Here is a 24,920-nt window from a genome sequence, read left to right as displayed (position 1 = left end):
TATGTGAAATTCTGTGCCTTTGGATGGAACGGAAATGTACATCTGTACACACACAAATAACTATGCGTGAAAAATGTTAAAAGTGCATGAGAGGGCCTGCATTGCATTAGAAAAGCTATCAGAGAGGAAATAGTTTTCTCTATTTTTAGTCTTTGGACAGGTAAATATGCTTAGTTAGACATTCATTCATTTAGGCAAGTGTTGCTTTTAACAAAGGTAATTAATGTTGTAAACTATGTTATGAAATTAAAGATTGTTTACATTTTTTAAAAAAGTGGAAAAGGATGCTGTATAGTCCACAGATTTCGAGATTTTGTTAAGTGTTTTTGCCATCTAATAGTACAGATTTCTTTCTGCAAAGGTCTTTAATTTGGGTGATTTTGATAATATTATATTCTTTTAACTACTGTAGTTCTCAATCATTGAGTCTAGCATGCAGACCAGTAGAGGTAGCTATTTGTAGGAAAAGCACATTATGTTTACAATATGGTGAGATCTCATTTTACTGGATTTCAGTGCAATAGAGTTGACATGCAACAAATCATATTTCTACCGCAGTTTACATAATGGTGATGTAACTGATGTAAAAACCCATGATACTGTACTCTTAGATTCAGTGGACTTTCCTTCATAGTGGGTGCACCCACACTTAATTAGTCCATTAAATGTGGTTTCACTATATTTACAGAGGAGATATAACACTCATGCCCCTTTCAAAACAAGGGTGTGTCATTTTTTTATTTGATCATTGCAGCTTCCTAAATCATCTTCAGAACTGGCCATTTTTGCAACTTATTTGTTAAAATGAAAATGCAGTGTTATTAAAATGTGCTGGTTTTGTACTAATTCCAGCGTTAGGGTTGATTGTAATAGGACATTACATAGAGAAGAAAGGCAAGATACTGTATTAGTAGAGCAGAAGCTTGGTGCAGAAAATACATCTTGAAGACTTTTTCTTTGGTATTTCAGTGTTCCTGTTCCTGTAGTCAGTCTAGAGAAAATTCCTAATCTAGTGAAGGCAGATGGTGCCAATGTTAAAATGAACTCTACAGCCACTACCACCATCACCACTTCCTCAGCCTCTTCATCCACCATACCTGCTCCAATTAAATCTGCTTTGACATCTAAATCAGTGCCACCATCACCAGAAAAGATTTTGAATGGCAAAGGAGTTATAGTTCCATCAATAGACAAGAAGCACCAAAATGGCACTAAAAACAGTAACAAGTCTTACAAGAGAGTTTCAGGTAAGTAGTACTGTAGCATGACTTAATGAGATTCCCATCATTCTTCATTAGTGATGCTGGTTGCTGGGCAGCAAGCAATTTATCATATGGCATAGCTGTTAAGAAACTGGTTGTTCTCCCCACCTGCTCATGTCCAGTTTTTGCTTAAAATATGAATAAAATGAGAGGTCAGCTTGCCTTAGACTTCTCATTTGTGTGCTACTGTTACAGCATAATTTGGCAAAGACAAGATATAAATTACACATTCTGTAACACCAAGCGGATGTTTCCCTGCTAACAACTTTTCGATCGTATAAATGGATCTTCTGACTGCCCTCCAGTTTACCTGGACTATAGATAATGGATTAGATCCAAAGGTTATTTTCTTCCATTAGAAGCAGGGAATCCTTGGGTCTAACCCAGTGCTCACTAGCACTCATGACTATAGAGCAGTCAGTTCTTCTCAAATGAGAAATGCCACATCTGGATAAGGTAGGTGCCCATTCAATGTTTCATCAGTCAGCATTGCCTTCATGTGAACCTTCATGCCTGCCTGTATTGTAACCAAGGTTTCTTTGGGTCTTGTCTTCAATATGCTGTTGTAATGACATCACTTTGCTCGCTGCATTTTAGCTGGCAATCATGCACTCTGGGAATTACTAACCATTAAATTATTACTGCATGTTTAAAAGTGAAGGGAGAGAAAAAAATCCTGAAAAGCGGATATAATTTGATGGCCAAAAATAGTGAGCCTTCTAATGAAACAATTAAATGAAGGTTACTTGGAAAGTCATATTGATTCCATCATATTGTGGTGACAAGGAATCTCTCTTTATTTTTATTTGTTGTTTTATTTGTTTTTCAACATGTTTTAATCTTGAGGCCTTCAGTCCCAGCCTTTGCACATAGGGTGTTAATAAAACTGAAGAACGATGAAAAACTAGAGAGGCAAAAAAATTAAGAAAGGGAAAAGAGTATAAAACAGGATAAGGTTTAAGATCCAAAAGCTGTTTTTTAAAATAAAACAAGAAGTTATGCCAGTAGGAATGGGACTGATGAAAAGTATTTCAGTGATAAGGTCATTCAGAGAGAAAGGCAAAAACAAGTCAGTGAGATTTAATAATAGGGATTATAAACAGCGTAAAAGAGTGTATTTTACCTTAGTTTTTCCTGCTAGAGGAGTGAATTAAAGGTGCCATAGCTGGATTTGTGGTGAAAATACTGAACTTTTGAAAGCAGGAGTGAAATCTAAGCAGGAAACTCTTTTGTAATATAATGGTGTCATTTTCCAGTGACACTGATTTCCAAATGTAAGTTGTATTCAGTGTAAAAGTTAATTATTACCTCTTCATACATTTGGAACTATAATGCCACACCTGTTCGTAGAAGATATAAAAGCATCAGTAATATTTCTCATTAGTAAATATATGCAGTCTTGTTAAGAAATTTCTAGGTGCCATAGATGACTAACATTCAGCATTGTGATAATTCAGTGAAATAACTGACAAGTTTGTTAAGGTTCTTAAATAGTGATGTGATTAGAGCTGTTCAACAAAACAGTTCTAAAAGGTTGTATTTGAGTACTATTAAGTTGTCACATGAACTTCTAGCAAATACTAAACTCTAATTTGGCTTGATAAGGAAAACATTTCAGTTTTTTTTATTGGCAATGGCAGAACACATGTTATGAAGGAAGTTACAACAGTTACTTTCTGCATCCATTGCGTAAGAGTGAGTGACTCTAGGAAGCTTCCTCAACCTACTGACTCCCAATGTGTTGGATTACAAAAAGTCATGCTAGAGCTTGTAGTCAAAACATCTGGAGACAGCAGGTTTGGGAAGGCTAATTCCACTGTAGTTTTAATTTACCCATTTAAAGCTGGCAATTATTATTGTTGGTCCCGCAGTCAGCCAGACTGGATTTGACATTTTTATCCTCCTATTGAGTCCTTCCCAAGGACCTGGGGTAGGCAGATGTTATTGTTGGTCGCACAGTCAGACAGATGTTTAGACTACATTTGGCATTTTTACCCGCCTATCGAGTCCTGCCAGAGGACCTGGGATAGGACTCAATAGGCAGATAAAAATGCCAAATCCAATCTAAACATCTGGCTGACTGTGCAACCAACAATATTATTATTATTAATTATTATTATTTTTAGGCATTTTCCTAGTGGAACCCATCTTCTCTCCATCCATGCCTCAGCTGTGAACCGTGTTCCACTAGCTAAAGAACTCAAAACTACAGTATGTGCTAATTGCAATCAGAGGACAGGCTCAGTTTCGATAAGAATTGTTGAAGAATTCCACAACTGCAGGGTACCTCCCCATATATCATCGTTTATTTTTTTCAACATTTCAACATTCTCTGCTTTGGATGGTACAGCCAAGAGGCAATCCTGGTTGATCTTTAAAGGCTGTGATGCAACAATCCACAACAACGGCAGTGTGATATCCTGTACTGAGAGAATAGCTGTATCCTATATAGGGTAACTAAACAGTATCCTCTTTCTCAGCATTGGCTGGTCCTCAATTGGAGTATGGTGTTCTGTACTAGGTGCCAGAATGCAAGAACGTTGTCAGCAAAGAGGAAAAGATTCAGAGGATTCTGTGAGGAGGGTGACAGAAGGTCCAGCAGGCAAGTCATATAAGGAGAGGCTGAAGGAGCTGGGTATGTCTACTTAGAGAAGATTAAGGGAAGGTCAATATTGTAAAAGGATGTGAGAAAGAAAAGGAGGAACAGGTGTTCATTTCTTTCAATGATTTACATGTCATGCCAAACCATGGTCGGGCATGACATGAGCGAGCCTTGAATTTGCATGTTCCCTCCATTCTTAATGTGTTCCACCTCCCTCCCTAGGTTCTATTAAGCAGTTGTATCCAGATGGCAAAGTGTGGTTTATATGGTTTTTACTTTCCCGACTGAAAAAAAAAATATTGGAGGAGGAGGAGAAAGAGGAGGAGTTCAGCTAAAAACTGAAGCATCTAGAACGGAAATTCCTTGTAACGATTACAAGAATGGAGAATTTTCAGCCATTTACAAGAAATGAGTTAATTTTAGATTTCAATGTGCAATCTGTGAAAAGCTGACAAGTGGAAAGAAATTGGTAGAAAATGGCCATCTGAATCCAGTCTGAAAGTTCCTTTCATATTCCTGTTTTGCAGTAGTTAAAATTGTGACAAACTTTATTCCTGGAACAAATTTCTGATGCCATTAATTAACCCCTTCATGTTTTGTTCAGATATTCAGAATTTTCGGACATTTGCATTGTGAGCGAGTGCCCTGTTTGCTGTGTTTTTTAATAATGTAACTGGGAGAAAACCAATTTTTGTCTGTAACTATGAAGAACAGGAATTTGTGTTTGACGTTAGTCAAACTCAATTTTTCACATGTAATGAAGCTTTGTATAAACAGAGCTTTGCCTAATCCTTAAACTCCAGGACAGCAGTAGGTGATCTAGGACACTCTGACACTCCAGATGTTAAACTGTAGTTCTGAACATCCATAGGCAGCATAGCTGAGGATCAAGGATGGGGAATTGAAGATAAACATCTGGAGTGCCATTGGTTGCCTACACTTTCTCTAAAGATTTCTTGCTATGTCATTCTTCCTCTAGCTTCAATGATACGTGGAAAAACAGTGGTTTCCTGGATCACAGTCTGTAGGTGTTACAATATGCAGGTCCGGGGGTGTCTGGGGGAATGTCAAAAAAGTCAAGATGGCAGCCTTAACCATGTGATTGAAGCCTGCCCCTATTTATGCATGTTGCAGCTTTGATTTGGCCACCATCTTGACATACACATATACACCCACACCGTAGACACCTCTGTGTAGGTCTGAGCCAACTTAATGAGGTGCTGTGTTTATTGATCCTATGTACAAGGGTTGTCCCCTGTCTTTTTTAGTACAGCCCAGGAACAGAAGTGCCTTTCTGCCCCTTCCCCTTTCTGAACCATAAGAGCGGAAAGAGGAGAAAAGGAGGAAATTAAAAAGACATCTATAATTAATCTATTTTATTCCCTATTTCAGAATCCAGCCTTTGATTGCTTTTGATACATAACTTCCATAGATATTTTCCCTATACCCACCCACCTACAAAAAAAATTCATTACATTTCATGTTGAGTTTGGCACAAGCTGCAGATCCTTCAAGTCAAAATTGAGCTAATAGAGTTACACGCATACGTACATGCATACGTACATGGGTGTCTATTTTCTTGTCAGCAATATGGAAATAGTTTGCTCTTACCTTCTGCCCATCCCATCCGACCTCCCCAATTTCCTGATGGCCTCCTGTCTAATTTTTGCAATCAGGCAAGGTCAGCTAAGCACTGCCACCTGGAGGTCTTGTATATGACACGCACGTGGTACAGAAGGCAGATTTATTAGAGCTGCTGCTTTTGGTATCCTTAACTCAGGGTAGGTGACTTTGTTGGAGGGCCATTCGCACAGTGTAGTTTAAGGGTACTGCTCTCGAGCCTTTGGTTTGTTCAGAATAGTGAAACTCTATTTATTATTAATAATCGGATGTTCTAATTTCTTGTAGAGCCATGGACTGTGCGTATGTCTATATATGGTATCTCAATGAAAATGGGCAGAAAATAGAAGGAAATGGGAACAGTTAAAGAAAATACACTATTTTTACTATTTATTTTGATGTGCGATCTTGCAGTGTCTTCAGTTTCATTCATGTAATTTATGTTGTTGCTTTTTTTTAAAAGAACCTATTTATGTATTTTAAACAGAAAGAGAGTTTGACCCAAATAAACATTGTGGAGTATTGGATCCTGAAACAAAGAAACCCTGCACAAGGTCACTCACTTGCAAGGTAACCTTCTTCCTAGTTCAAATATAATAATCCTTTGGCATAACTAGTCGTTTTGGAAGGAAACTAGTCCTTTGGATGATAACTAGTCGTTATCATCACACAATTACAACAAACAGCCTAACTCTGACTTTAAATTTGCGTCTGCATGAGAAACGTTATGTCCTTAATTACAAGGTTTCTTACAGCAAAAATATATAAATTATTCCCAAATTATTTAAATATAATAGTGAACTCAGATGAGCAGCAGTTCTTCAACCTAGTTACATCTAGCATTAAATCCAGGAGATTGCTCCTAAGACATGCAGACGGGTTGTTTAAATATCGTTAAGCTCTTACAAAAATCAAACGGACCGTGGTGCCTAGTTTTGGCTGGCAAATGCACAAATTATGTAGCACGTATTTATTAGTTGCCTGCATTTCACTTAATCTTACCCTGTAAAGCCTTCCATCCTTTTCAAAGCAGCAATAATAATGTCGAGGTTTGCACAATTTATCGGGAAGAAAAGGATGTAGAAAGCCTGATCAGCACTTAAAAAAATCAAAATCAAGTAAACTATGCAGCTAGGGTCATCAGGACAGTTATAGAAGATGGGTGAGAATTTTATCACCCTTCCTTCCTGCAATTCTGCAGACTCCTGCTGCTCTGTTGCCATTAGCAGTGGAGGAAAAGCAGCCTGTTTCCTGCCACTTAAGAGCAGGTTGATTAGCTCAATATTGAGGGTCTGGGACTCTCTGCAACTAAAGGAAATCAGGGCTATAGGTTGTCCGTAAGTGGGTTGCACTGAATATATTTCAGTGTTCTTTAATGCTGGAGGGAAGAAAAATCTATTTAAAAATTTGTATAGTACTGAAAATTCTGTAACCCTATTAGCATCATACCTTGAGCCAAGGTTATCTATTATGTTCTGTTTGTTCTGACTACTTTCATCTAGAGATACATTCTTGATTCAAGAACTTCCCATTTGACTTTAGCAACAAGGAGTTGTTTTGGAAAATTGCTTTACCTTCTCCATACATCCTAGTGTTGCTGCAATTTTATTGGAAGAGGCGCTTCCCCTCTTGGAATTTCCTCTTATTAATATGAATAAGGGATTGAAAAGAATGATCCCTATGTATAATTATGAGAGGGAGTACAGTTTGCCTAAGATCACTCTTATAACTACCTTGAAGTTTTGGATTAGCATGATCCCAGCTGGTCAACTCTTTAGTACTGAACAACTGAGATGTTGCTAAAATCAGTTATGAGAATGAGGCTTTGATGTCACATGCACCAGCACTGAGATGTGAGAAAAGCAAACAGGTCCAAACAACAATTCCTTTAAGAGCCAGGTGGTGCAGTGGCTAAAGTGTTTGACTAGGTGCAGACAGGCCCAGATTCTGGTTCCTCTCAGCCATGGAAGTCCCCTGGGTGACTTTGGGCCAGTTGCTGTCTCACAACCCAGTATATCTCACAAGGTGGCAGTTATGGGGAAAAATGTGAGGAGGGGAAACTATGTACTTTGCCTTGAGCTCCTGAATGAAGGGCTGGATATAAACCTAATACGTGGAACGGGGATTCTGTTGTTTTTTCTGAGAAGGGTTCTGTAGGAGTTCCCAAACTCACTATAGTCCCAAGGTTCTCCCGATCCCACTGCAAGTTTATCTGCTCTGAAATATGGCCATGAATCAGAAAGTCCTCTTTCCGTTCACATTTTTTCTTACCAGGTTATTACTGGAATAAAACTGCCTCTGACACTACTGTGTGAACCAGGCTTGGGGTATGTGAGGTTGCCTTTATAGGTTATGAGTACCATATAGTCACTCGTAATGGATGAAATGTGATGGTGTTCAGAGGTTGGAGGCACACAGCCACTTGAGCCTGTTGAACCTAAACTCGCCTGATCTCCAATTGCAAAATAGATATTTTTAAGGCTGCACCCTCATGACAAAAGTTGTTGCAGATGAAACAATAATCTTTGTTTTCTTTTTTATGAACCATAGAATAGCCAGACTTTGCGGGATTGTAGCCATTTTTAATTGTGATTGACTCCTTTCCCCTAACTTTAATGAGTTATAAAGCTAGTTTTATAGTAAGGGCACCTGTTTTCTTGACTGTTTTCTTTAAAAGAGAAATTACTTGCATTTTAAAAAAAAGGAAAAATGCATGCTGCAGTTTTCTTGGCCCTGTTTTTGCAAGTCACTTGCCTTTGCCGCCTTCTTCCTAGGGCTGGCTTGGGGCCCGAGGCAGGAGTCTTCCGGTTTCTAGCTCAGCGCTTTAACTGTTACGCCAACCTTGCAAATTAACAGCAATCAAACATTTCTGTTGAAATTAAAGAGAGCTACTTCCAGTGGTGGCTTGTAATTCATTAACATTGCAACCTCTTAAACTTGGTACTACTTCACGTGAAGATGGAAGTTTTTTTAAAAAATAATTATCTTCAGATGACATTAAACAAAACTGTCAACATACCAATATTAAGTACCTGTATACTGAAACTAGTGCCTAACTACCCATACCCCAGTAATGCTAAATTTATTATCCATTCAAATGATAAATCAGCATCCTTTGGCTATCCTAGTAGGTAGAGTACAATAAACATGAAGCCATAAACAGCAGACTGCTCAGCACCTGAGATGCATTGCATTTTTTGAAATAAACTTTCAACTGATTCTCTTCCAGCTTCCCCATCAAATAACCTGATATCCTCTAGATGTTTTGAATGACAGCTCCTGTAATTCCTGGCCAGGCTGCCTTTGGTTAATGGCAACTAACAACCTAAACATCTTGCAGATCCCATGTTGCGTATCCCATACTATTGTCTTAGCAGCAAAGTAATTTTTTCCTACAGTGCAGATTCCACAGAAGACATGAACTGATGTATTAAATACTTCACCCAGTTTATCTTCCAGTTCAATGCTTAATGTAAATACAGAATTACTGCTTTTAATTTCTCACCGCAATTATTTTAACCACTTAATTTTTTTAGACTCATTCCCTTAACCATCGGCGAGCAGTTCTAGGCCGCAAAAAGCAGTTTGACATCCTTCTAGCCGAACACAAAGCTCGATCTCGGGACAAAGAAGTGACAAAAGACAAGGAACACGCACAGTCTGTAAGGGAAACCCATCAGAGCCAACCCCTATCAGGACCAGATGCTCTGGCAGGAACATCCGTGAACTCTGGGCAAGAACCTAAAGGGCCATCACCTGCAAAATCTAGACAGCCTAACTCAGTATTTCCTAGGTGAGCCATAAGTCCTTCGTATTATGTTTCCCTGGCCTGTTCCATAAAGAGATGGACTTCTTTTCCATCCTTTATTTTTGGGCTGCATTGTTTTACGTCCCTGTTAAGATGTATTTTTCTAACTGCTACTTAATAGGGGTATAAAATAATGCAGCTGAAAAATGAGTGAAAAATTATCTTAAAAGACCTTGGAAACAAATTATATAGCATGTACGTTGCTGAAAAATGTGACAGAGTGGAAAAGATTTCTAGATTTCTCAGTTCTGCCACTTTGTACAGAAGGTGTTGCAAAAGTTCAAAATAAATTATTGAGAGCTTAAATTCTGTGAAACGATTTAATTATTGAAGTGGCCCTCATTGGCTGATGGCTACTTTATATGGTTCCTAAGAATGTGAATGTTAGAATGACTAAAACTGGAATAGGAGAAATAATTATGGTGGTGAAATGTACTTATGACTAGATTTCCCACTTTGGCTCCTAAATGGTCTAACAGAAACCAACACCTTCTGAAAAGAATTATGTGAAATTGTCTGAAATCCGAACCCAACAGTTTAGTTCTCAACTGTAGATTTCCAAACTTTTGATCTTCTGATTAGAATTCCAAAGTAAATCAACTACAATTTGATTTACACTGATTATGGAATGACATAATATAGTTAAGTTTCACTATATGTTTCAGCTTTATAGGAAATCTTTAAGTCAAGTCTTTCTGACTTAAACCCATGTACATACAGTTGAATTCTCTGGATATTTTTTCAGAGATCAATCCCACTGAATTCTAAGGCACTTACTGCTAAGTAAGGGTATACATATTTGCATAAGATTTTCATTCTCAACATGCTTAGTGAGGAATATATTCCCTAAAGCCAGACAAGTCACTTCTTAAGCTAACCCTGTCAGTATTTTTTTTTTTTCTGGCAAACTACCTGTAGAACTTCTGAACTGATGTGATCCTATGATTTATTTATTTATCATATATATATATAGCCACCCATTTCACAGATGTGATGTTTTAATCTCTCCTAGATCCTCTTCTGCAAATAGCATAAACAGCAGCACTTCTTCAAATCACAGTGGGTACGTACAAGAATTGCCTCTACCAGCCATGGGAGGAGATTTGCCCTGCAGATTATCCAGCGATGAAGGAGAAGTAGAAGGATCAGAAGAAGCAGAAAAATTAGACTGCACCTATTCTGGGCACCATCCTCGGCCTCTTGGGGTATATCTGTTTTTCCTTGTAATCCTATTTGTTGGTGACATTTATGGCTGGTTGAATATTAGGGCTATGTCAGGCATTCAGAAGAGGCCCTTTATAAACTGTTGGCACAAAAGAGCACCTTCCTCAAGACATTTAAGGAGCTGCGTTGTTTGGAAGCTTGATGCGGCTGCTTCAAAGGCTGCCTCTGGCTGGCTGTGCAGATGTGCAAGTACAGGCTTTTGGCTTTGCTGGTATTCCCAGCAGATATGTTGTACATGTATGATAGGTGTGTGCAGACAGTTTGGGAAGACCTTTGAAACAGCAGTGCCAAGCCTTCTGGAGGACACTGATGCTTTAGTGCAGTGTTTTTCAAACTTGGCAACTTTAAGATGGGTGAATTTCAACTCCCAGAATTCATGCTGGCTGGGGAATTCTGGGAGTTGAAATCTACCCATCTTAAAGTTGCCAAGTTTGAAAAAACACTGCTTTAGCTTATCAGTGAGGGGATGTATTATTTGTACGAAGAACCTTTGCAAAGTACCCTTTTCAAACTTTTCACAGCCCTATTGGCTGTCTTTTATGATATAAGAACCTTATTGTCCAAAGAATGTGCTTTATCTGTATTCTGTTGCGTGTGGACAATATGAAGTTTACTTCTGTTTGCTTAATTGCTCATGTAGTAGACTGGTTGTCTTGGAATTCATCATTTAACACCTTATGAAGCACAGGGCTTCCTGGTCTTAAGACCACAGCTCTGCCAGGTGAGCAATTGAGAAACAGGAGCAAGAGTTGACATGACTCATTTTCTTGGTCTTGAATCAGAACACAACAGCTAGCAATGTTTTGGCCACATGCCCTGTTGCCATTTTGGTTGTTACCCTAGTGATGAAAAGTGGAAACTTGTATGAAGAGAGAGAGATCACCTCCAAATAAAAAAAAAATAAAATGAAATGCTTTATTTTATCCAAAATGCCTTGGAATCCTCTAGATTTCATAAGCATTGCTGATATCATTGTCTTCTGAATTCCTTTCCTCATTTAATTTAATAGTGTTATATTAACCATCTGCTCTGCAGTCAACCTGCTGCAAACCAGCCTGGTTGTTCCTGCTTTTTTCCTCCCAAAACGTCAGTTTAGAGTTTTATTACAACCATCTGCTGCCGAATTAGAAGTCACTTCTCTTTTGCTTATATTCTCTTGGATTACCTGAGTCCCCTAAAATCCACAAGCAAATTAGTTAAAATACTTCAGTTCAATTCTGTGAGCTTAAAGAGCCTTCCTTTTGAACAGTATATTTTATATTTGTTTTTCAAAATACTGTCTCTCTACAAATATTTTTGTAGAATTGGTATGTTTGATCCAGCACATCAATATCCCCAGTGGGGGGTCTCAGATTAAATCTATTTTGCAGTAGAAGATTCGGTTTAAAGAGTAAAGCATTACAGTTCTATAATTCTGTGCAAGTCTACTTGGAAGTAATTGAGTTTGACCCTGAAGAAATATGTCAAGGACTTGAATTTAGGTAGGAAAGATACTAGGTTCAGATTTCTGCTCAGCTGCATCCTTTTTCCTGGTGCAAATCAGGCTTAAGGTTAAGAGGCAAAACAAATGCATGCCACTCCTAATTACAATGTACAGTAATTGATTGTAAACTGCCATGTATTTAAATATTTGTGTTTCCAGCAATAAATGCAAACATGCCCTTGAAAATGTATTAAGTTGGCCATTTCATTGTTATGGGGAATTTTTGTCCAGTGGCTGTGTTTGTACTATTCACAACTGTCTGTGTTGTTTAGGTACTTGGTCATTAAATTCTTTTTGTTTCTAAATTGGCAAAACTAAGATCTGAAAAACTTTTTCCTCCTAGATTACATGGAGAAAGTCTTGATACTCCAGTCTAAATCATTAGGTCTTATATCACTTAAAGATGCTTCACATGCAAACAGAATTCTAATTTCCTTTCTGGAAAGGATAAATATTCTTCTTCACCTTATCTATGATATCAACGGTGCTATATATAGGTGATTTTTTACAAGCCATAGGAAAGAAAACAATATAATAGCGACAGTAAAGGTTATAAGATCCCCCACAACATACAGTTTTGTATAATATTGTTAACATTTGTAGATGCAAATAACTGAAATGGAAGTTCTGAATTTCCTTCATGTACTTGTTGAGCAGTTACTATTACTACACTACTGGAGTGAGCATGCCATGATAATTTTTATAAGAATCACAAATTTTGGAAAGGAAAATTCAAATGGAAAAATGTGATAGATAAGGTCACCTCTAAACTGAAGTCCAGTTAAAGGGGGAAGACCATGCTATTCTTTCCTACAGTAATGTCCCTTTAGAATGCAAGGACTAATTAATGTGACATTTAAAATATGGTTCTGTCTTGTTCCCTCCTGTTTCTTTCCTAGTTCTGTTCATTTGGAAGTCACTTGATGGGAAGAGGATACTACGTATTTGATAGAAGATGGGATCATTTTCGGCTAGCACTAAATTCTATGGTAGAAAAACACTTAAACTCACAAATGTGGAAGTAAGTATATCTATGGAGTCCAGATATTTCATATTTTAATGTTTATTGTGGCAAAAGAAAAATATTAACTTTATAGTGTTCTGTGAAAAAAAATGATATGCTTATCAGGGGAGCATAATAATGTGGAAATCTAATGCCAAAGGAAGGGCAATAGTAACATTGGTGAATGGGAATAATTTTAGTAACCACAATGTAGTAAAGTATTAGCTGCATTTCGGGAAAACTTATTTATTTGCTTACTTATTTCTTAGGACAGATATGCTACTCAGAAAAGATTCTTAGAGGGTTACGTAAGATATAATAATAAGATAGTTCAAAACAAATAAGAAGAAAAACATTACAAAAAAGAAAAAGTTTTCTTACATAAAATACAAAAATGCTAAAGCCTAGCCTATTTGCCCAATTTCTAAATGCAAATTTAAGTTTGCTCTTAAATATATAAAAACGGATGGTACATAAGATCTTAGTCAAACTTGACTTGTTGTTATTACATGGACTGATCCATGCAGTTTTCTTTGCATCAGTGTAGAAGTGATATACCTTTGCCTCCTTCTAGATGTTTTGTTGATAGCCTTGTCCAATTCTGCTTTAATTCTGAGTCCAGTTCCAAATACTACAAGGGCTGAATGAAAAGTAATGCCTCCAATTTTATAAGTCACCAACGGATGGCAGTACTGATACACTAAAGCTCTGTCATGTTCTTTAGCATCTGCTCTTTCACTTCAGTTGGCAGGAAGTTACTGTGAGAAAAGGTTGTGTTGCTATTCGTGAAATAGAAGCCTACAGTGAATACTTGTCAATGTGCTTTAAGCAACACACCATGATTGAATTTTTGATTGCTCAAGGAATCTCTCCAATGGAAATTCATTACCAAATGCAGATTGTTTATGGTGATGACTGTGTTGGCATGAATACTGTGTGTCACTGGGCCAAAAAATGTAAAGATGGTGAACTAGGAAGAATTGATTTGAAGTGGAGAATCTGTGGAGAAGTGGAGAGCCTGTGACAGCACTTAATAAGTTTCGTATGAAAAAGGTTGATGAACTGATTAAGAACAATTGATGGATCACTCAGAAGGAAATTTCTGTCACACTTGGCATTTCATAGGAAGGCATGGGTTACCTTATTGAAATTCTTCAATATCAGAAAGTTTGTGCAAGATGGGTTACTCCCATGCTGTCACCACAGGTGAAAGGTTCAAGAGTTGAAATTTGCCAGCAGTTGTTGTCATGCTACAAGAATGAAGGTGAGAAATTTCTTCACAGCATCGTGATAGCCAATGAAACATGGACTCATTGTGGACCCAGAAACAAAGCATCAGTCCACGAATATCATCACAAAGCTTTGCCCACAAAACCCAGGCTTCAGCAGGAAAACTCACGGTTACGGTTGTTTGGGATGCAGATGGTATTTTTCACATGAAACACTTTGAACCTGATACTGCCACCAACTCAGGTCACTACAAGACAAGACTCAAAACTTTGAAACGATAATTAAGCAGAATTTGGAAGTGCAAGAAGGAAATTTTACTGCAGCATCACAACACTCAGGCCTCACATCTCAGGAGCCACCCAAGAGGCAGCCGTGAAATTGGATTTCACTGTCTTATCCCAACCCTCATACAGTCCAGACTTGGCACCATGGGACTTCCAACTTTTCCCCAAATTGAAGGAGTGACAAGACAAAGAGTGGAGTTCTTTCATGACAGCTTTAAGAAGCTTGTCCTTCATTGGCAGGAGTGTGTAACGAATGGTGGTGATTATGTGGAGAAGTAAATACAGGTAACAAAAGGGCTCATTTCAAGGATTATTTTCCTGTTTCTTTTATTAAACTATCCCTATTTAAACTAAAGTTATGGAGATGGAGTCATTACTTTTCATCCAACCCTCATAGGATTCCGATTATTTTTAATAAAAGAAGTTCTGGAGATTAGGATGCTTGTGTTTGGAAGCTGCTGGGTGCTGTCCAGGCCTCAGGTGCACTCAAAATATGTTTTCATTTATCATTTTCCTGGAGTTGTATGGCTCACTTGCTTACTGAAATACCGTAAGTTGCATGTGAATGATGCACAGTGAACGGGTGGTAAAGTGGTTTAAATGTTGGATTAAGGTTGAGGAGACCCAGATTCACGTCCACCCTCAACCCTGGAAGCCCCCTGGGTAGCTCTGAGACAATCACTCTGTCTCAGGCCCATCTACCTGACAGGGTTGTTATTGCAGGGAGAAATTGGAGGAGGGTGTGCCATCTTGACCTCCTGCATGATAGGTAGAATAGAAATGTAATACATAAATAACTCATGAAAATATCCCTGTTAATTCAGACACCAGATTTCATAGCATCTTTTTTATATCAGGTATTGATTGTTTTGGTATATTATAATAGAGTTCTGGGATAACACTGAAGTACTGAAAAGTATTTGTAAGAAAGGAGATGGAGTGGTAAGCTTTAGTAACCTGCCTGGCAGATAGATGGAAAACTGAGTGGGTGGCGTGTACATGCCCATGTTACCTGCATATGTCCATGTTGGCAGGGCAAATAGAGAAAACTAGGGCCCAGATAAATAATGTGATCATTCATCTCCATGTGGCTGGATCAGGTGAAAAACATCTTTAGAATTTGGGTACTACCAGCTTAGTTGGGTTCTTAACTGGGATTCTCAAAGTGAATTTAGAAGCCTACTTGATTTTATCTTACTTGGTAGGCAGAAATTTTCAGGCAAGGCAGAACAGGCTAGAAGTTGCATGTGAGCCAATGGCTTGCTCTGTGCTCACCCATCTGGAAATAAAACCAAAGTTTCTGAAGGATTGGAACTGGAGGATGAAACGTTAACTGTGGAATTCTGAATCTGTGTTCCCTGTTTCTTAATTCTTGTAGGAAAACTCTTTGGGTAGGATAGAAAGGAAATGTCTCTGTCCCAATGCGTGTTTCTTTTTCTTCCATGTTTTAGGAAAATTCCGCCTGCAGTTGATAGTCCTATGCCCTCTCCAGCAGCACATATCAGCACCCCCTTCCCAGCCTCAGTTCTGCAGCCTTTCAGCAATCCCAGCTCAGCGTATATTCCCTCCGCGCCTGTCAGCTCGAGAATTCCTTCTTCCTACATCATGACTTCAGCCATGTTATCCAATGCAACTTTTGTGACGACGTCGGATACAAATTCCATAACGTCCCACACCACCGCTTTCCCTCACGTGGCTGCCAGCTTGAGCATCTTAGACTCAACCTTTAAGACGCCGTCTGCCATGTCACCCGTTCCAGCAGTCATTCCTTCCCCGTCTCACAAGCCATCCAAAACAAAAACCAGCAAATCCTCCAAAGTCAGAGATATATTGTGTCGCAGCGACGAGTCTTCTAGTAACAAAAAGAAAAAACCACCCTCTTCTTCCTCCTCGTTATCTTTGCAGACTTCCTCCTCATCGTCATTTTCAGGGGCGCACAGAAAGAATTGTGTCTTGAATCCCAGTTCCACACTGAATTCTTACCAGGCAACATCTTCCTACAACAGTGTGTCTGTGCACAATGCAAACAATGGAACAAGCCCACTCAGTGCCAAATCAGAGCCCTCAGGACGGACTTCGCTATCTAGTAGCTCGATGGACTCGGTGAAACATATGAGCATTGTTGTAAACAGTATTGACCCCTCCAGTTTGTCTGTTCCTTCCCTGGTTCACCACTCAGGGGACCATTCCCTAGCAGCGCACAATGCAGTGTCTTCTTTACCCCTTTGTTTTGACAAATCAGAAGGGAAAAAGCGTAAGAACTCTAGTTCTAGTAGCAAAGCCTGTAAAATCACTAAAATGCCTGGTATGAATAGTGTTCACAAAAAGAGCACTGCCAATCTTATTTCTACGGTGCCAGATACGCCAAACAGCTCCATCTCTCGGCCGGTAAGTCCTTGGTTTGGTTTTATGAGTCAGTCGTTGGGTTTTGCTTTCTCTAAGTTGGCTGGGCCAAAACTAACTAATGGGATACATACGCCACGTCTTGTACACCCACATTTCTTTTGTGTTGGGTGGACTGACCAGTTTGATTTATAAATAAATAAATAAATAAATAAATCACACCACTACACTAATGCTCATTCTAGAAGTACGCTTTCAACAGTCAGGTGCAATGTGTTCCTCCAATAAACTTTGTCCTGTTGGATCCTAAAGGAGTAATGATCTTAAGTATGTCAACTATATACCCATCTGTGTATCATGGGCACTTACTATAGTTTATTGATATTTACATATTAGGAGCATGCAAAACATACCCTTACTGAACATACCTTATAGGGCTGTGCAGCACTTCGGGTTCAAGACAGACGGTGCTTTGGAGCATGTGGGTGAGCACGTGTGACATCAGTCTGCAGCTCCTTAGAACAAACATGTCTTTTCCCAAAACTGCACTGTAGTTGTGAAAAGCAACCCCATAGTCCCACCAAAAGATGCAGATGCTGTGTGGAGTTGCAGACAGGTGCTCTATGACAGCCCCAGCATGTTCTGAAGTACATCTTTGCCTTCAAATCCAAAATCTGCAGTCCAAATGCCTTCTGGTCTTGGAAAGCATCAGCAGAAGGGCAATAACTCTCCGAACCAGGCTTGTGAACTTCCCAAAGACATCCAGTTGGCCACTAAGATACTGAATACTGGGCTTAATGGGCCTATGGCCTGATCCAGGAGAACCTTTCTTATATTGTTAATGTTTTGACCTCAAAATGGGTCCTTTTGAGATTTCCAGAAATTTCAGAAAACTCAAAATGGTCTATTTCGGGATTGAAACATTCTATGACAGCATTTTTCATATCCTAGAATATATTGTTGGAAATAAACCTTCCATTAATATTTTTGAGAATAATTGTCTTTAAAAAAAAAAAGACATGAAAAGTATGTTTCCAATGTAGAAATGTAGAATCTACTGGAAATAAAGTAAGGTCTTTCTTTGTTTATAACTTGCAGATTGGAAAAAACAGCGGTGTAGCTTTGTCCCAGTCCAGTCCTTCAAGTACATCAAATCCAATACACAACAAACAAGTGAGTTCTGTTTTTTTTTTATTATTATTATATTTAAGTGGTAATGTACATCACTTCATTGCTGTATCGTTGTCAACAAATGTGGCTTATCTTAGGACTTCCATTACTTTTCTTACACAATATTTGTTTATTTAAAAGATTTGTGTGGCTGCCCATCTTAGAGCACAGCTCTGGGTGGCTCACTACAAAAACCATAACACCATAAAAACAGAAACTGAAAAGCCGGCACCTCAGTCCTCCCAGGATGCCCCAACAACCGCTCACAGGCTCCCATCCCTGCCCCAGTGCCTGGGTGAAGAGCCAGGTCTTGATGGCCTTCTGGAAGGGTGGGGGCCTGTTGGATCGCGGGGGGAGGGTGTGCCATAAGGTGGGGGCAGCTGCAAAAAGGGACGTCTCCTAGGTCCTGCTTGAAGGCAGTATTTCAGGGAAGGGACCTGGAGCGCGCCTACCCTATCTGATCCAGTGGGATGGGTGGATACCCTCAGGGGGAGGCAGTCCCACAACGAACCCGGCACCGGCTTTAAAGGTAATAACCAACACCTTGAATAATAATGTAAACTTAATTGAAATCCACTCTGCATGCAAACTGCTGCGTTCAGAAGCTAGTTTGTTTTATCTGTGATCGGTTAATAAATAATTCTTTGGTCGCTTGCTTGACAATTTATCATATCAGTTATTGATGAAGTCTATTCCTGTGTAATGTTACAAAGGATCCTGAAGTAGTAACATTAAAAGCATCAAAGGAACTGCTACTGCCCAAATACATGTTAGCTGTGACTACTTCTGCCAGAGTTCTCAAACAAAGTTCCCCACTCCCCACTTATCTGGGGATGAACACTATTAGATTCCATGGTCCTTAACTCTACACACACACACACACACACACACACACACACACATAGGATTGCTTTGTTAGGATGCAGTCATAGATATGTTAGTCAGGGAATAACATCCTAATAAATAATACAAATAATGGGAATAAAATAATGGTGTGCAAAAGCAAAACGTTTCAAATTTGAAACGGTTTTGCACATCATTAAAAAAAAGGCCCACTCTACAAAGTAGAACTTGCTTAGAAGTAAGCAAGTATAGGACTGTAGTATTAAAGTTTGCCTTTTTTAATGGATAGAAACAGAAAGTATATGGTTTAGCTTGTAAGGTGAAACAATAATGTAGCCATGGGGATTCTGTGACTCCAATTATTGCTGAACGGCTTCCGGTCACTATGGCAGTGGTGTGAAAGATGCTGGCAGAATTTTAAGTCCAAAGGTTTTTTTAAAAATCATGAAGAGGTGAAACCTGAAGGCTTTCAAGTGTTTGTTTCTGTGCAGCTGATTTTGAGTGTATAAAACAGAGGGTTGAATGCATCGCTGATCTTTATCACAGCTCTTTGAGGCAGCTTTCCCCTATGTATGGACTATGTATGAAGTCCTATGTATGGACTTCAACTCCCAGAATTCTCCAGCCAGCATGCTGGCTGGAGAATTCTGGGAGTTGAAGTCCACACGTCTTAAAGTTGCCAAGGGTGAGAAACACTGTGTTAGACTGCAACTCCCATAATCCTGCTAGAAGAGCATGCAACCAACGCCTCTGGAGGGCACCTGAGTAGGGCTGGTTGCATTAAAGTAGTTAGGGATACATCTTTGCAGAACAGGAAACTATGGCTTTTAGATTATTATAGTCCAGGGTTTAAACATCATCTGGAGAATCTCAGATTTTTCATTTTGGTCACAGAAGCTGAGAAAGAAGTGAGTGATTCTGAATGAGTACACCAGATATTTTTGTATAGGCAATGTTCATCCCTTCTATTTCACAAATGTCCCTTGCTCAAATATCCTTTGCTTCCATGATTGAGTCCAAGTGTAATAAAGTGCTTTTCCAAATCCACCACCTTACCAATTTGTACAAATTCCCAGATGTGTATTTAACCATGCATTTTTGGAAAGATGAGGCTTATGTACTTTTTCACCTTTTGGACTAAATCATTTATTGCAACAATTAAGTATTCTTTAAAAGCCCTAAGTCATTTCAGGAACAATTAAAATATACTGGCTCTATCACAAGGGTGTAAGTTCTACATCAACTTTCCAGCAACTGTTAGAAGCGCTGAATAATTGCATCCACGCAGTCTTCCACTTACCCGGAATCTGGTTCAGTGTAAAATCTGCCTTTGCATGTCACTTGAGCAACCTGTATTGCAAAGGAAAGTCCCTTGCCAAGAAGATGTAATTTTGGTCAGTTCTTTTTCTGAATGCCTTGAAATAAAAATGATGGAAGGGGTATTTATATCTGATTATTTAGCCTATGTGCAGCATCACTTAAAATGATCTGGTAGTCATTAAGGTAAGTTATATCTATCATGGGAACATCTATTTTATTATGCTTGTTAAAGGTTAATTCATCACAGTATTTTATAAAACTGTTTGGGAATAAAGTTTTACAAACAAAGTGGGTGTGAACTTGTTACGGTTTCCTAAAGAGAGACAGAATTGAAACTTGCTCAGAAGCATACATTTTTAGACTGCTGAATTCTGTGTTTTGTTTTTTAAAAATACTTGTTATTGTCCCATTTGCAACTTAAGATGAACTGTTTATTTTCTCTTTCAGAAAACATTAAATCGGACTGGTAGGATAAGGACTCTTCCATAACAAGGAAAGCAACCATCTCTATATTTTTGCAGCCCTACTCCAAGAGAGCTTCTTGGTTTCTGTGTCCTGCAGATTTTTTGTAATTTTGTGTTAAAATCTTTTTTGAAATCTACATAAAACTGCAGTAATGGTTTACTTTTATTTCTTATATGTATTGGCCTCTGATCTGTGCAATCAGGCTTGATTTTAATTAATGCCTTTGGAAGAAAATTGTTGCATTTTCTCCTTTTTGTTTCTTGCAACAATGATTGCAGTGGACATTTCAAAATAATGCCATTTGTGATGAAAATAGATTTAGCAAACCCGTTATTTTAAATTTACAGTAACTTCTGTATTAAGTATTGTCCCGGGATTAAAAAAAATGCTTAGTGCATTTCACAGCAGTATAAAACTCTTGAGGGAGCACTGCCTATCCATCAATTTTTGCTGAATTCTGGCTATAGTTTCAGTGTTCCAGATCCTTTCAACACACTGAAGGGTTTATGCACGTAGCCCCTACCAATATTAATAGGAATGTTCCTCATGCCTAGATGGAGGGGCCCAAGAAATCCATACGATTGCTGTCCTTCGCAAAACATTATTCTAAAAGACAGAAATTGGGCATACTGAATTTGCATCAGTAGAATTGCACTGACAATGTTTTACAGGAATTACTGATTTTTTTAAATGAAAGTAGATTTTGTAATCAGGAAACCAATTATATACTAAGGTACTGCAAAATTACTACAAAGGAATTAACTTTTATTTCTACAGAATTAAAAGTGCACTTATATGCAAGTTTATTTACATCTTGGGGGAAAATGAAAATGAATGCAAATAGATGATTACCTTCTTTTCTTTTAAAGTAAAGGCTTACGGCAGATTTTAAAACATATAAAATGTTTAACAACTGTAAACAAGGCTAGGCCTCTTGGGGGAAATTAGAAAATATTCTCAAAATAATTTTTATAATGTTATTGTAATTTATGTTTTCTTATATTTGGGAAGTGACAAGAGTAGTTTCATGAACAGTATGAAACGAAGAAAATTTAAGCAATGGTTGTATTTTTCATGTATTTTGAGTTATGTTTTATTGTACATTCTTCAGATTGAAAAAAAATATGTACATATCTTTATTTTTGCACAATTTTTGTCTTCAGTTGTAGGAACAGAGCCTTGTTTTTTAAAAAACTAATTTATTTTGTGTTGCATAGCTGCAGGAGTTATCAAATTTCAGTAGCAAAACAACGCTCCGATTATTGAACTGCTGTTCTGTATTTTGAGAGATGATGATTATGAGTTTCAGTGGCTGCTGAAGGAGCAATTTAATAATGTTAAGACTTCCTTAGCTTAACATGCATCTATTATGTAGGAAGCTGGACATTTGAGAGTGTTTTTGGAATAATGCTTATATAGTTCTTCATTTTCAGTGACTTAGGTCTCACGGCATTCTGGAAACCTAAGCATCAAATAGAGCCCTCTACATTTTTGTCCCCTCGCATTAAAAAAAAATCATTTAACTTATATATACTAAAATGGTATATATAATGAAATGCAGTTTTAGCAATGGAAGTGGACTAGACCAGCCTGTATTGTAGTGTAGCATTTGTTAAATCGTTTTGGTTTTTTTCCCCTCTCCAACTATCTGCCCTTCTACACACCCACCTTGTCAGAAGACTTCGTGATTTGTTTCCAGCAATAGAGGCACAGAAGCTTTGGTTGTTACACATACGCAATGCATAGGCCCGTCAGCCATATTAAAAAAAGAAAAAAAAGCAACTTGGATAACTTGTATGCCTTCTTTTGTATTGATGTTAACAATTGTACATAGTGCTGATCAACCTTTGTAGAGAATAGTTTATACAGCATATTCTATTATTGCTGATTCTCAGTGAACTCTTGTTTAAAAGAAGAAAAGAAATTTTTCTATCTACACCTTCTATTTTGTTATGCTGTTTTACCCATGGCACTTTAACAAAACTTTGGGTTTTACATAGCTGGTCGGTCATGGGAAATAAAAAAACTGTTGCACAGAAGTGAAATTTGCACCTCCTCAATTGTGCTTTCCTACTACAGATTTTAGAATCCTTTTCGAGAAGACTTTTGAAGATAGCACGTCCAATCATTCTAAAAAAAAATATTGCCATATGTGTACAGTCGATTTCTTTTCTACGGACCCATATTTTGTAACACTAACTATTTTCCTTCTTCTGCACCTTTTATGTATTAGCAGTATCAGAGAGAACTCATTCCATGCTTGTGATAATTGTAAGTGTTGAAAGTAGATGTAAATAGTAAAATTTATGACTTACAGTTTTGGAAAAAGGAGAAAAGAACAAACGTGTATCGACTGATACTGCCATGATTCAGCACCAGGCCTGGAGATATTCTCTAGTGGGCGATTGTATTTCTTTTGTTATTTGTTATTTGTTTGTTTTGCTTTATGATTATTATTGTTATTATTATTTTTTGTAACATGGCTTTGTAAATAAAATAATTTATATGTTTCTAAGAAAAGCATGTGTAATGCTTTATTGCTTTTTAAAAGAAAAGGCCAGGGTTACCTGGGAAGAATGATAACGTTTTATTAGGATCTGCTCTGGATCTGTTACTAGGATCTATAGTACTCTGAAACAGAGATCCACTTCCCAAAAGAAGGAAGTATAGCTCAGTTTTACTGCTTGCCGATAGAAAGGCACCGGCCCATAAAGCTCCACTCCAGTGCATTGACTCCATTGGTGCCATCAAAAACACGAGAAGCCCCAGACAACCTTAATTATGCACAAAAGCCCCAGTGACAAGGATTTAATGACTCAATATTTGTCTCACACGACAAGGACCACCTTTACCGAAGGAAGGCCTCTGATCTTCAAGGAGAAGACAGACTCGAGTGTTTTCGGGTCATTTCAGAGCTACGTGACCATGATAGACAGATTTCAACAGGGTCATTGACCAAGGAGTTCTTCAAAAGCCTGATCATCTTCAATCAACCCAACCTGAGTTAACTGGCAAGCATGATGTATCATCCTTCATAAGGGTATTTTAATTAAGCCATAATGGCTGGATTCACCACACTGTGCTAAAGCAGAACCAAATAAATAAATCTGGACTTAGCAAAATTAATCCAGTGGGAAATTAACTGATCCTTCCCTTCTATCTCTGGACAGAGGAGCAAGCAAAGGGGCTATAAAACAAACTTACTTCTGCAGCAGGTAGTTCTACTACTTTGTTTTGATCCTGTAAACAAGTGGAGGGACACCCATGCTTCTACCTCAGGGGTGTGACTATTACCAATAAGGCCTCCAAGAACCATACTAGTTGTTTCTTTAAAGTATGCAATACATCAGATTCTAAGGGAAAACATGCTTTGGAGCAGTGTTTCTTGACCTTGGGAACTTCAAGATGTGTGGATTTCAACTCCCAGAATTCCCCAGCCAGCATGGCAGGGAATGGAGGTATCGGTACTGTAGATGATTTTTGTATATTGCCCAGTCACTTTGTGGAGTTAGGTGACCATACACATACATACATAACAAACGGTCCAGAGTGGCAGGGCAGGCTAAGGCACATGTCAGAGATTCAGGCCCTTCACAAGGTGGAACTATTTCTTGTTCCTTCTCAGCCTAGGTCAGTGTTTCTCAACCTCGGCAACTTGAAGATGTGTGGATTTCAATTCCAGGGGAATTCTGGGAGTTGAAGTCCACACATCTTCAAGTTGCCAGGTTGAGAAGGGAGGATCCATGGTTCCTGCAAGATTGTCATGCGTGCGTGCGAGGTGCTTTCTATTCTTTTGGGCTGTCAGCAAGCCGACACCCTCCTTTACTCTCCTGTCTTGTCTCCCTAAGTTGAACTACTCACTTTGCTTCTGCCTCACTTGTTTCACGCAACGAAAGTGGTCCTTTTCTGGATTGGTCCTTGCCAGACAAGAGAGGCACGTTCCTCAGGACTGACACTATGCTCAGTCTTGGTGTGGGCCACAGAAAACGTCTCCAAGGTTGGTGACTCTGAGAGCTCTTCCTTCCATAAAAACCAAACATTGGTTCACAGGTTAAGGAACCAGGCTGCCAGATCAGCTGCCAACACAAAATGGCAAAAAAGCAGCTGTTTCGGCTGTGTTTTCTATCTTAAAAAAATAAATTCACGTTTCGTGACATACCATGATACCATTCTTCTTTGTTTCAATTTTTGACTCAGCAGACTTTTTAAGGGATGAAAATGCTGTGGCACTCGGACAAATAAGCCAGTTCCCATACAACAGTC

At 38.5% G+C, this 24,920-nt stretch overlaps 1 protein-coding gene across 9 annotated transcripts in view; it reads left to right on the top strand.

The window, feature by feature from the left end:
* ATXN7L1 (ataxin 7 like 1) overlaps positions 1-23,171 on the top strand; it is an 88,569-nt gene extending 65,398 nt beyond the window's left edge. For 7 of the 9 annotated variants that reach the window (XM_088134984.1, XM_088134979.1, XM_088134982.1 and 4 more), the window contains 9 exons: positions 970-1,247; positions 3,784-3,897; positions 5,972-6,054; positions 9,021-9,277; positions 10,305-10,497; positions 12,899-13,020; positions 15,968-16,904; positions 17,958-18,032; positions 20,640-23,171. In XM_088134984.1, coding sequence (XP_087991110.1) covers positions 970-1,247; positions 3,784-3,897; positions 5,972-6,054; positions 9,021-9,277; positions 10,305-10,497; positions 12,899-13,020; positions 15,968-16,904; positions 17,958-18,032; positions 20,640-20,681 — 2,101 coding nt within the window. In that variant the 3' untranslated portion in view covers positions 20,682-23,171. The remainder of the gene's footprint in view (positions 1-969; positions 1,248-3,783; positions 3,898-5,971; positions 6,055-9,020; positions 9,278-10,304; positions 10,498-12,898; positions 13,021-15,967; positions 16,905-17,957; positions 18,033-20,639) is intronic. The other 2 variants (XM_088134978.1, XM_088134980.1) reach the window with 2 other exon arrangements.
* The last annotated feature ends 1,749 nt before the right edge of the window (positions 23,172-24,920 follow it).

This window comes from Python bivittatus, unplaced genomic scaffold (genome assembly GCF_059951505.1).
Source record: "Python bivittatus isolate LINGU-HERP-01145 unplaced genomic scaffold, Pbiv_v1 ctg000120_np1212, whole genome shotgun sequence".
Taxonomy (NCBI): domain Eukaryota; kingdom Metazoa; phylum Chordata; class Lepidosauria; order Squamata; family Pythonidae; genus Python; species Python bivittatus.
This window is presented reverse-complemented; position numbering and strand designations above follow the sequence as displayed.